Below are 12,446 nucleotides of genomic sequence, written 5' to 3' on the forward strand. Positions count from 1 at the left end.
GAGTATCTACATATTTTTATTTATCATTGGAAATGTTTACCTGTGATATCTCACTGTTAATGATGTGGATGTACTGCTTGTCCTGCCCAAGAGAGGCCATATCAGCCAGAAATTGTTGTCTTTCCCGAATCTCATCGAGAACTACAAAAAAAGAACAAAAACGGTTTGCCATCACCCACAAGTCCACCTAGTAAACCTTGCTGTCGTGTTTCTTCAGTGACGAGACAGTCGGCTGGAAGGCGGCACAGAGCGCTCCATGAATTGCCACCCTCTCGTGTTTCCCGACTCGTGACACTTAATCACAGTCCCAGTTTAACTTAGGAGACAGTAAAGCCTCAATGCCAGACGTGTTCTTTCTTCCTCTTCTAAATACCGTATATGTGCCAGAGCCGCGGGCATAGTTCCTGACCTTCCTGATAGCGGTCCGTCTCTTCCATCACTTGAGGCTTCCGATTCACAGCGACGTTTTGAGAGGCGGCATCATCTTCTTGTCCTGTTGCCAATAGGTTTTGAAGCCTCCTTTTCTCCTTTTCTAAGTCTCCTAGATAAGATCAGAGCAGTTTCAGGAAATCAAAGTAATCAAACCCTTTATGAAAGGGAACACAACCTATGTTTCTTTATAGTGATATGTTTTATGCAGCCCCACTAATTTACAAGTAAATGGAACATTCATGCCATTTGTGGAATATGAATCAAGCAGTAAAATCCACCCATTTTTATCCGTCTTTGAAGGAGGCCGTTTTGCCACTTAATGTCAAATTAAAATCACGTTTGCTCAGGGCTCAGGTAGTGGAGCGCAGATCAAGTTGCAATGGCAGTTGGATGAGTTAACTTATAGTCTACCAATACAATAGTAATCAGAATACTTTGTCTAGACTAAGAGGACTGCATACTATATGTTATTATAAAAAGAAAAGAGAATGTGGTTGACTCCCCCTTAAACTTTTTTGCATTTTATGTGAAATTTTGGAATCCTTTGTTCTCAAAATCTCCACTCAGTAATACTTATAGTAAATAAAGTCTACACACGCTGTTCAAATGTCATTTTTTAGAATAAAATGATAAATACATCATTCCAGAACCCTTTCATCATTAATACAACCTGCATTTCAGTACCAAATAAAATGCTTGTTCTTTCTGAAGAATTTGTAAAAGTTGAAGGCAACTTGCAAATTTGGTATGTTAGCCAAAACTTGAAGCCCTAATTAGCATTCGGCGGGCCCCATAGAATGAGGTGGTAAGCTGGATCTGACCCCCGGGCCTCAAGTTTCACACCCATGTTTTAGAAAATAGATTAACTACTTAGGTCTTTAATTGATAAAAAATTAAATGAAGGTGCGTTATTGTGTAGGTACTGTTTTTGTCTTCGGCAACATACTTGTGGGAACAGGACAGAACTTTTCTCTGACATAGTTGTTTCCAGAGCGACAAGACACGGCACTCCGTCTCATAGGCCGAACTGGGAGAAGTTTTTGGGAACGTTGACTGGCTTTAGGTCGAACAGAGGAAGCTGATGGTGAGGGCTCAGTAGTCAGTGGCAAGGCCGAGCCATCTGTGGGTGGAATATCACACTTACAATAATATAGAGGGTGCAAAAATGCAGACACTTATGTAAGAAGAGTATCAGTTATGACTAGAAACATCACAATGTACTATTTTTCTCTAGTTTTATTCTTTGTTTTCTTGCATAAAATCTACAAATGCATTTATTGATATTCCCAAACTGGGTGTTTAATCGGTTACACCTGAACCATATGATAACATCCAATTAAGTACCCCTTTGTATATTTAAAAAAATGTTTAAAGTATTTTTAAGAACGTTGAAAAGTACTTGGAGGAGAAATGTGTTTTACCATTGGAATTACTTTCTTAAAAGTGGTTAAAGGGTTCCAAACAAATTACCGGTGGGTGGTTCTTGGAAGTGCTAGGGTAGTCTGAAAAGATCAAATCTAGCATTCAAAGTGTGAAGTTGAGATCATCACGGTACGCTTTCACATCCCTCTCCACTGTAAACGAAAAAGACACTAATAGGATCTACCCTGATCATGTCAAGTATATACATTATTTTGATATTAGTGTACTACTATTAGAGTACAATATTACTATCTCAATGTTATTATATACAGAGTAAATATATATCAAGCTTCTCAAAAGGCCTCGGGCTTACCTTTCAGACAGTCATTGATCTTTTTTCTTTGGCGGTTGCTGAGATTGAGCTCCTGCATCATTGCTGTACAAAAAAATGGCATAAATATAAATATTGTGACACCACAAATTTAATCTAGTGACTCGAGTAAATGTCTTGTGCATTTTACATGTCAGTAGCTCCTGGGTCTGCTTGCTGTATTGAGTTCCTCTTGGTTTCTTGAACAAACCTCCTTTCGATCTGCTTTGAGAAGACTCCTGCATCTCGCCTACGTCCTTTTTCCTCTCTAAATTAAAGCTACAATATGATTGTGCTTTCAAGGGGAAGGAGTAAAGGCAAACCCATTATAAATACGTAATTAAAATAATACATTGTAATTTTTTTTTGTACCTAAATAAAGTAGCTACATTTTAGTATTTACTTTAGGAGTTTTGGCTACAGAACGTTTTTTTTTAACCCGGGCATAGCGTTAGAATCCATAAATGGACTAAGGTAACGATGACGCATTTGCACAAAAAGGCTCACATTTTCACGCGTGCTTACACAGAGTTAATAAAAAAAAAAAACTACAGTTTTCAGTAATTTACCCATTTTAGTCGTTCATGGCGTGGATGTGCTGCCTTTTGGTATCCATAGCAACTTAAAACAACATACGCACGTAGGAATATTTATTGACATGAGAAATCCGTATCTATTAAGACAGTTTCACATCAAAAATGCACATCGGGAAAAATATTGTCGAATCACGTACAACACGTGCATTTATTTAAAAAAAAAAAAAGTCTGATTGTCATTAACAGAAATTTGCCGCTAGAGGGCAGTGTAATACGTATCCTCATCAGAACAGAGCCACATGGTTTATGTCCTGCTTGACCTGGACTGGTCACTAGCCATCGTCAGTTGACCTGAAATAGATGCCCAAAACAAGACTCAAACTTCTCTACAATAATAATAATAATAATAATAATAATAATAATAATAATAATAATAAGGAAATGTGTTAAAATGTTTTTTCTACTGTGGCGTCAATAATGAGTTGTGAACACAAACAACAGGACCACAACTTTATTTATTTTACTATTCAATTAAACAAAAATTGTACACATGCCAAGTTCGGTTCAAAACAAATGAGTGAATGTTTGTATGGTTAATAATAATAATGATAATAATAATAATAATAATAATAATAATAATAATAATAATAATAATAATAATAATAATAATAATAATATATTATATATTATAATATAATAATAATAACTATTATTATTATTATTATTATTATTATTATTATTATTATTATTATTATTATTATTATTACATCACCATAACATGAAACCAATGGTTGTTGCACATTTTGGTTTTTCTGAAATTTTGTACCATCTTTGGAGACATTTCGTGAATACTTTTATGGCTTTTTATTGTTTCCTCGAAAAATAATTGGGGAATAGGAAAATAAACCATGTGATACCAGACTTATAAAAAAAAAGGGGGGGGGGAAGACTTTGATTTTATGAGCCTTATAAATGCTCTCCTTGGCATGAAGTGAGCCAACCAACCACAATTTTCGGAAGATGATGTCTAGTCATCAGTCAGAGGTAGAGAGGGGGAGCCTTTATCAGTAATGGGCTCCACATGCATTATCTGTGCAGCGGCGGCTGCCTGCCACAAGATAAATACTAAGCTAGAATATAATCACCTTTCAAGCACACATCTTCTCAGAAGTCAAAGCTATATGATCTTCATGTGCGTGTTTTCTATATTATTATTATTATTATTATTATTATTATTATTATTATTATTATTATTATTATTATTATTATTATTATTATTATTATTATTACATTATTATTATTTTTATTATTATTATTGATGTAAGAGCCAATTTGAATTTCTGGTGTGTATGCAGCACTGATAAATATTTGCATGTTTGACAATTTTGCTACAAATAATAATCATATTTATTTTACTGCATTTGTTTAAAAAAAAAATACAATGAGGAAATGTGTTAAAAAGTTTCTCTACTGGGGAGCCAAAAACAATGACTTGTGAACACAAACAACAGGACCACAACTTTATTTATTTTACTATTTAATTAAACAAAAATGTTATAACATGCCAAGTTCGGTTCAAAACAAATGAGTGAATGTTTGTATGGTTAAAAAAGAACAACAACAGTATCACTTCTATCATGAGCTGTCTTCATTTGCACAACATCCAGTCAGCTAGGTACCACTTATTGCATGACTCAGAAACAACATAATCCATACCAAATGGACCTTTGCAGTGATATTGAATGAATGCGACGGAGATTATTCACAAAGGCCACTTGTCCATTTATTCATCATTTATGCAGCTACTTTGACATAAAACCAATACGTATTCTGACACCAATTTTACATAAAGTGGAAAAAAGAAAATAGGAAGTTATCTGGTGGCCTCACATATATCAATAAATTTGGGAAATTGAGTCTGGACAACATTTGCACTTGAAATGCAACTGTAATAATGACATTAGTGTGACAATTCATCCAGTTTATTCAACTTCTTTGAATGGATATTTTTTCATGGGGGGCACATCATAAACTGTTAAAACAGTGTCAGAGGTTATGATTTAATTGGAGAATATTCATCATTAGAATAGGATTCATCGCAAAGGTTTGAGTTATTTTTTTCTTTTACACCATTACACACAATGGATCCTGGAACACAGTAACCTAAAAATAGCATTGTAATCAACTATGAATTTTAAAAAACCTTGTCTACACATGTATTGATAAACGGTATATTTACCAATCAATATGTTGTAACATAACTTCGGACTCCATTTTTTTTACATGTCGTTTGCACCAACTTTTAAAGTAACCTGAAAAATTTGTATTGACTGAAACTATTTTGAATTTGTGATTGAGCCTCTTGACTGCACAAAACAGGTACAAGCAGAATTATAATTCAATATATAGATGCATTTGTTGGCGATTGCAAATCTTGAGGCAGCGACCCACCTCGTAACGGTCCGAAGCGACATGAAAAAGAGAGATTTGAAGCGTGAGTTCCAGCTGACAGAGATAGACAAGAGCCAGGAGGGAGAGATAGCAGAGAGGAATGGTGCGAAGGGGGCAACTTGAACAAACTGTTTCTCAGGTCACTGCGTGAACTGTAACTGCCATGAGCAGCTTGGGAAACTTGTGAATGACTGTCTCTCAGCAGAGGCCCAAGAGGACATTAAGGCATAGGAAAAAAAATAATAGGCCAAACTATCTACCGCTCTTTTCAAGCTAAGCGCTTCAATGGCTGCCACCCAGGCCGCGCTCCCTTCTTTCAGCTCGTTCTCAAACATCTCTGACATAAACGTAAGTATTGTTTGGGCTTCACTTGTTATAATGCCGGAAAAGTCTGAGGACTTCTGAAAAAAACATCTAGTAAAGAGAAAGCGTTGTATGATTTTAAACATGTCGAACATCTCGAAGAAATGCTCAACGACTGACCAAGCAGGCCGATAAAAAAAAAAAAACCAGGTGTTAAGAACTTCTCAAGACTTAAAACTAGGGATGACACAAAAGCGCTTTTTCATATCTGATACTGCAGCCTCTAGGATCGACCGATACCGATTCTGTAGCGATCCCATTCTTTATGTCACCCTAAAATTTGTTTATTAGAGATGCAATGTTTAATCAACATTGGACTGATTATCAAAATAAATTAAACTTGTTTTTAATCATGGATGCATTGATTGATAGCTTTTTCATTTACTATTGTGTCCAAATGCTCAGAATTTCAGCTTGTCAACAATAAATGTTACTTAATGTTACAATAAAAGTCACTTCTTACGACAGAGTAAATTTTATGGAGAAAATGTTACTTTAAAAAAAAAAAATGACTACATTAAGTCCTAGTCAACCCAGAGTAAAATTAAAAACTCGAAATTACACTTAAAATAAACACTTAAAATAAAATAAAGTAAACCCAGGGGTAAATTTTAATCTGATTAGACTGGGATGAAATGTAACACTATTTAGGGTGAAATTTACCCTGGAAATTTGCTCTGTATGCTGTGTCACTATGTGATGTGATCTCATATTCTCTAATTTGGCCAAGATGTAGTTTGTTGGCAAATTCACAGTACGTCCATTTGTCTACACTACGTTCATCTGTCCGTCCATCTGTTCATTTATGATAGTGCTGGTTAGCTGGGGTCTATCCCAGCTGACTAAGTGACAGGAGGACTGCTATTATACACCATTTCTATGCATGGTAAATTTTGAGTCTTCAATTTAGGGGGCGGGGTGGGGGTGTGCATTAACACTTTTCTTTACATTTAAATTTAAAACTGAAGGCACAAATTTAAAAAAAAAGTTTTAAAACAAATTTTAGATTTAGATTTCATACACGGGCCATTTAGAGATTAGAGGTAAACTGCATGTGCCCCCCCTTAGGCCATACTTGGCGCAGCTCCTTTACTCACTGCTTAAGTTGCTGTTTAAAATACATTAAAACTCAATCACGGCTCACCTTTTTTTGTAAGCTGCTTTGAGCATCATTTGATCTAGGGCCATGGTCCTCAAAAAGGCAAACATTTACCCCTTGGGGTTAAACATCAAGGCACTTCCGGGGGTAAGTGAGATTTTAACAGGGTTTCTGCAGGGATCAGCAAATAAAAATGTTTAATGATGTGATAGGAAAAGTGGATTTTTCTTTTCAAATTAAGAGCAAGTTAATTGGCATATGAAGAAATGTATTGCTAATTTGTGTGATAGTGATTCCTTTGCAATATCTTGTTAACTTTTCTACAGATCCACATTGTCATTAGTGATGCAAGGCAATACTACAAATTGAGCTTCATACCTTAGTAAATAAAATATACGGCAGTACCCTCCATTTTAAGTTTTTTTTTTTTTTTTTTGGTAATCCAAAAATGTGTTGGGTACTATGGAAACGTTTAAAGGACCGCTTGTGCAGATATGTGCAATCCACGTCTTGCAAGCTGAGCCATGATTGGCTGTTACCTGAGCCTTGAGCAACTGTGATTTCATTTTCAGTGAACAGCAAGTGGCAAAATCGTCCTCCCCAAAGGTGATTAAAAATGAGTGGAATTCGCTGCTTCATTTGTATTTCAGTTACCAATATTAACTAGAATACTGTTTTTAGACTAGTGGCGCCACATATTATTTCTAAGAAAATCTTTGAAGTTACCCAGAAAAAAAAGTTTCCTTCTTAATGTCCCAAAACATAATAGGAGTGGAAGTGTGAAGATGGCTCCCCGCCCCTTGGCCCTGAGCAGCAGCATCTCTCGCATCAAATGAGCGAGGAGCTTCTCGACGACGACAGCCAGGCTTCGTGGGACATCGAGCTGCTGCTGTCCGAGTGGAGCGGCTCCTCGCCGGACCTCAACCCTTACCTGGACCGCGCCGACGAGAGCTGCCAACACCAGCTGAACCAAGCGTGCCGCGAGGCAGGCTTGCCGAAGGACCAAATGGGTCAGGAGCAGATGGACTGCGGCTTCATTACAGAGTTCATGGCCCAGACCGCGTCGTTCCAGCCACCGGCGTACCACCAAGGCTACAACAACGAGCCAGCGGTTCGAACGTCGGCTGCTAATTGTGTAGAGCAGTTTGTCTTTTCCCAAGAAAGGCTCAGTGCAGGGGGGCATAGTAAGGTCACGTCATGGGACTTCAATTCCTACTACCCCCAGCAGCATCCTTCTTTCGTGGCGTTGCCTGATGGCAGGTTCATCCCGCTCCAAGCCTCCACCTCCGGCCCTCGACACTACAGCTACCCCTCTCACTTCAGCCACGGCGCCAGCCTTTTCTCTGACTACGCCCACAACCAGGCCACCGCGGCCGGTTTGGCCGTACAGCAGCAGGTGGTGGGACCGCGGCCGCCCGTCGGCGAGGCAGAGGGGAAGCGCGGGCGAAAGTCCACCGGGAAAAGGAAGCCGGCCATCCACAGCTGTGAATACCCGGGCTGCAGCAAAACCTACACCAAGAGCTCGCACCTCAAGGCTCACCTCCGCACACACACAGGTGAGTCCAGCCAGCGCCGTGCCATCACTTTCTCAACCGTTGTCACATGCCGTGTCCTTTTCCAGGGGAGAAACCGTATCATTGTTCGTGGGAAGGCTGCAGCTGGAAGTTCGCGCGCTCTGATGAGCTGACGCGTCACTACCGCAAGCACACGGGCCAAAAACCATACGAATGTGTGCTCTGTCAGAGGGCTTTTTCCCGTTCTGACCACCTGGCTCTGCATATGAAGCGACACACCTGATACTCAGGATGACTTCAACGTACGCACTCGGTGGCCACTTCTTTAGGTACACGGCTCCGATGAAATACATAAGCAACTATTCTAATTTGAAATCTATTCATCCCACAGTTTAAACTGTTAATATGCGCAATTATAAAGCCTTTTTGGATGTTGTTTGTCAATTTCTCACATGAAAAAGACAGGCGAGTAATCCCCCATCCCTACAAAAAAGGCTTGTAATTGCCTGTATTAATATTTAGTACTGTAAATATGGAACAAACTATAGCCCAAAAAGAGTTGAATATCAATATGAACTCATCTTACAACGGTACGTTTTGTAAAACAAAATGACTTAAAGTGATTTTATAATGAAAAACGCCCTCAAAGTACAAGCATACACACTGGGTGGGTTTTTCTGCAAGGTGGTCAAAAAAAAAAAAGAAGCCCAATTGGTACATGTAGCAATGTGAAAAGAATCACTTTTACTGTTAATCTTGTTTCCAGAGGTGTACAACCAGGGCTTTTTGTGGGGGAAAAAAAAAGGATCATTATTCAGCCGTTGCCAGGTAACAACAATGAAAGGTGTAACAATTGAGGGTACAATGTGAGCTCATGAAGCCCGCTGTGTGGTAAAGAGTCCCGGTCTGCTGAAGGCTCAAATTGAAAAGTGCTAGTGCGCACTGTGTACAACTGTTCTGCATTTCTACCGCAGTATTATTTCTGTTTGCTTCATCAAAAATCTATTCCCTCCAAAATACACATTTTTGTACGATGCAGTTCAACACAACTGTGGAGCACATTTTACAATGACAATTTTGTCAATAATACCTCCCTGACAATGCCATTAATATTGAGGCATGGGTATAATTCTTAGAGATATACACAGGTGCATCAAAAATGCTAGCCAGTAAGTGTGTGCTCGTTATTCGTTTGAAGGTTCCATACGTACAATGAAGTGCCTGTTTGACAAGACAATGAAAACTGCAGTGCATTGTCATGGAAAATGACTTTGTTTTTAGAATACAATTTGATCATGTTATTTTCAGATTTTTGCAACCTGTACATAACCTGTTTTGAATAGTAGAAGTAATTTATGAAACAATTGTATTTTTACACAAATATTTTTCATGCCTCGATGCAGAGCCTTGTATCGAACTTGCAGTCTGTTTGATGATTCTGAAACGACCCGCTTCGGACTGAATCCATAAACTGGGAAATTATTCATTTCATATCAAAAATGAACTAAACTCATAAATGAAGGACCTATACATGACCAAACATGAGCAAACACTGTACACATTTGGTGCATATAGACAGTAAACTCAAACACTAACACCTATTGAGAGCCATGTTTTAAGATTACCGTATTTTCCGCACTATAACGCGCACCACATTATAAGGCGCACCCTCAATTAATGACATATTTTAAAACCTTTTCCATATATAAGGCGCACCGGATTATAAGGCGCACCCTCAATTAATGACATATTTTAAAACTTTTTCAATCACAAAATAGTAATACTCAAAGTAATAACAATATTAACTCAAATAATAACTCTAAACTCTCAATAGCATAATAACTCAATGTCAATATGACCAACCTCGTTCAACTGTAAACACACAAAAGAAACAGGTAAAGCTTACTTTATCATTTCATTCCCCATCTACCAATCCCAATCTCTGATCCAAGGCGCACCTGATTATAAGGCGCACCATCAGCTTTAAAAAAAGGCTTTAAGGTGCGCCTTATAGTGCGGAAAATGTGGTACACACTCACTTCGTGTCTTGAAAGAAGTTGGGATGATATTTATGCTCAATTTCAAGTCCTTCCATTTCCCTGGATTCCTGCCACTACAGTTGTTTAGATTTTAATTATTTGATTCATTATTTCAGTCAGGGTTGTGTAGTATTACATTTGTCTGGAAGGATCTAGACTGAGGGAAACAAATGCACACTGTATGTGTATCTTTTCTCAAGTGATCAACATATTTATTCGCAAGTTTAAGATGTTAAATATGTAATTTATGTATTTTTTTACATTTACAAGTGCTTAAAAGTCTTGAATATTGCTTTCATTTTCATATTCTAATAGTTATACCAATGTTACCTGATATACCACTGCCCAGTTTAGTGTGGTATTTCTTGTATTTAGTCACTTTTTGGCTTTGTGAGTTGAAGACTAAAATGGAAAAGATGGAAATTACCCAACTTTTGCTGTTAAATAAAAAAATATTTGTGTCTCTTCCATGGCTAGATGCATGTTTCTAATCTTAAACAGGCAAGACATTTTATTTTGATATTTTATATAAATTATGATTAATTGAAGGCAAATCTCTCAATTTACCATTAGATCTTCATTCCTACCCTCAGCTATGGTCGCGGGCTGTGTGTCCGGGTTCTCCCTTAGAGTGAGAAAGTCGGTCATCCCAGAGTGGTGCCGCTGCTACTCCGGTTGAGAGAAGCCATTTGAGTTTTTTCGGGCATCTCCCGGACGCCTTCCTGGTGAGGTGCTCCATCATGCCCCACCGGGAGCAGGCCCCAGGCTGAGAGACTTTTTTCTCGGCTAGCCTGGGAAAATCCGGGGGAGCTGGACCAAATGGCCGGGGAGAGAGCGCTCTGGGCTTCCCCGTTCCGATCCCAGCCTGGATGAGCAGCAGAAAATGGATGAATGAGAATGAGAATTAATTGAATCTTGATTATGTCTGATGTGGGAGATTTTCTCTCTCTCTCTTTCTCCCTCTCTCTCTCTCTCTTTCTGACACACACACACACATGAGTATTACTGGATAAAAAAAATAAATTAAAATTTCAGCTGTTTTGGCTAAATGTTTGCATGATTCATTGCAAGATCCAAATTCTTGTGATATTTTTAGAAAATATCATGCCACCCATTCATTCTCATTAAAATTGCTGAAGCCACGACCGGCTGAATTGGGGGGGGTGGGGGGCAGACTACGTCATGAACGCCACCAACCAATGTGTGTGACATCACAAGGTCCATACAGTAGAGACAGTGAAATAATTCACAAAAGCACGTATAGTTTTATTAACAACTAAATGTCTTATTAAATTGTTTTGCATCTCTCCCTTGCTTCTCCTGCTTTTGGGTCTACACAACACCTAACCACTTCTGTGATATTCGTCTTATACTTGCCTTATCTATATTTACATACAGTAAATGTTAAACATTGTCACTAAAATATAAAGATGATAAATTATTGGGACAATTGATTTTGTTCGGGAGCCTTAAATGCATTGTTATGAATAAATGTTATTGTATTCAAAGTGGTTCTTTTAAACGAACAGTGACAGGTTCGGTACTGGTCACTTAAATCCAATATTATTTGACTGAAAATTGATTTGGTTTATTTATCTCATCAATAGTCTGTAACCAGGTGGTATTTAACCATCATTTGATTTGTGTCTCCCCTCAGACTTTGGGGTTAAGTCTGTGGTCTCCCTTCACTCATCTCGTGGATGAGTGATGTTGCACAATTCCATGTAATCAGGAAGAGTGGTCAAATATCCAAAACAGGATGAGGACGAAAGAGCAAAAAGCAGCTGCGGTGGAACTGAGAAAAACTGTGGCTCCAGCATAGGGGTACAGAGAAGGGGCCATTAAGCGGTGGTGTCCTGAGATGAACTGGGGCACCACACACACGCACACAAAAGATTGAATTGAAACCACAAGGTGGCACTGTCATCGGACCAAAGCCATTGTAGCTACTTTTCTTATCTGGCTTTTATGGTATGTTTTAACAAAGGCTTTCTGTTGAAAATGCAGTTTAGATGCTTGGGATTGGAGTTGTTTGATACTTTTATACTTAAGTAAAGCAATTACAATCTCAATGACAATAAAGTGATTCCGATGTATAATCAATAGACGTAGCAACTTGACGGGCAAACCAGTTGGCTTATATTTGTAAGGCGGTTGTTGCATCAACGGACATATGACAGAATGTTTATACCGACGATTACCACCACGGATGAAAAACACTTCCGACGTTTGTATTCTATTGTTTTTGTTTTATTTTGTGTTCCTGTTTGTTGGTGGGTT

The 12,446-nt window shown here is 38.2% G+C and overlaps 2 protein-coding genes across 8 annotated transcripts in view; one reads left to right on the forward strand and one right to left on the reverse strand.

The window, feature by feature from the left end:
• Window positions 1–12,446, reverse strand: part of c7h22orf23 (chromosome 7 C22orf23 homolog) — a 39,890-nt gene that overhangs the window by 231 nt on the left and 27,213 nt on the right. Inside the window, exons 3-9 of one of the 6 annotated variants that reach the window (XM_088420077.1) lie at window positions 10,734–11,031; window positions 2,734–3,051; window positions 2,316–2,459; window positions 2,168–2,230; window positions 1,379–1,552; window positions 410–541; window positions 41–141 (exon numbers count right to left, since the gene is read on the reverse strand). In XM_088420077.1, coding sequence (XP_088276203.1) covers window positions 41–141; window positions 410–541; window positions 1,379–1,552; window positions 2,168–2,230; window positions 2,316–2,459; window positions 2,734–2,737 — 618 coding nt within the window. In that variant the 5' untranslated portion in view covers window positions 2,738–3,051; window positions 10,734–11,031. Of the gene's footprint in view, window positions 1–40; window positions 142–409; window positions 542–1,378; window positions 1,553–2,167; window positions 2,231–2,315; window positions 2,460–2,716; window positions 3,269–10,733; window positions 11,032–12,446 lie in introns of those variants that run through there. The other 5 variants (XM_088420079.1, XM_088420076.1, XM_088420081.1 and 2 more) reach the window with 5 other exon arrangements.
• Window positions 5,229–10,634, forward strand: LOC148420975 (Kruppel-like factor 1). 2 transcript variants are annotated; one of them, XM_088420074.1, is made up of 4 exons: window positions 5,229–5,499; window positions 7,186–7,219; window positions 7,383–8,169; window positions 8,235–10,634. In XM_088420074.1, the coding sequence occupies exons 3-4, from the start codon at window positions 7,446–7,448 to the stop codon at window positions 8,408–8,410; spliced, it is 900 nt and encodes a 299-aa protein (XP_088276200.1). In that variant the 5' UTR covers window positions 5,229–5,499; window positions 7,186–7,219; window positions 7,383–7,445; the 3' UTR covers window positions 8,411–10,634. The 2 variants fall into 2 exon arrangements, with proteins under 2 accessions (XP_088276200.1, XP_088276199.1); XM_088420073.1 differs by lacking the exon at window positions 7,186–7,219.

This window comes from Hippichthys cyanospilos, chromosome 7 (assembly GCF_059441005.1).
Source record: "Hippichthys cyanospilos isolate Australia breed blue-spotted pipefish chromosome 7, RoL_Hcya_1.0, whole genome shotgun sequence".
Lineage (NCBI taxonomy): Eukaryota > Metazoa > Chordata > Actinopteri > Syngnathiformes > Syngnathidae > Hippichthys > Hippichthys cyanospilos.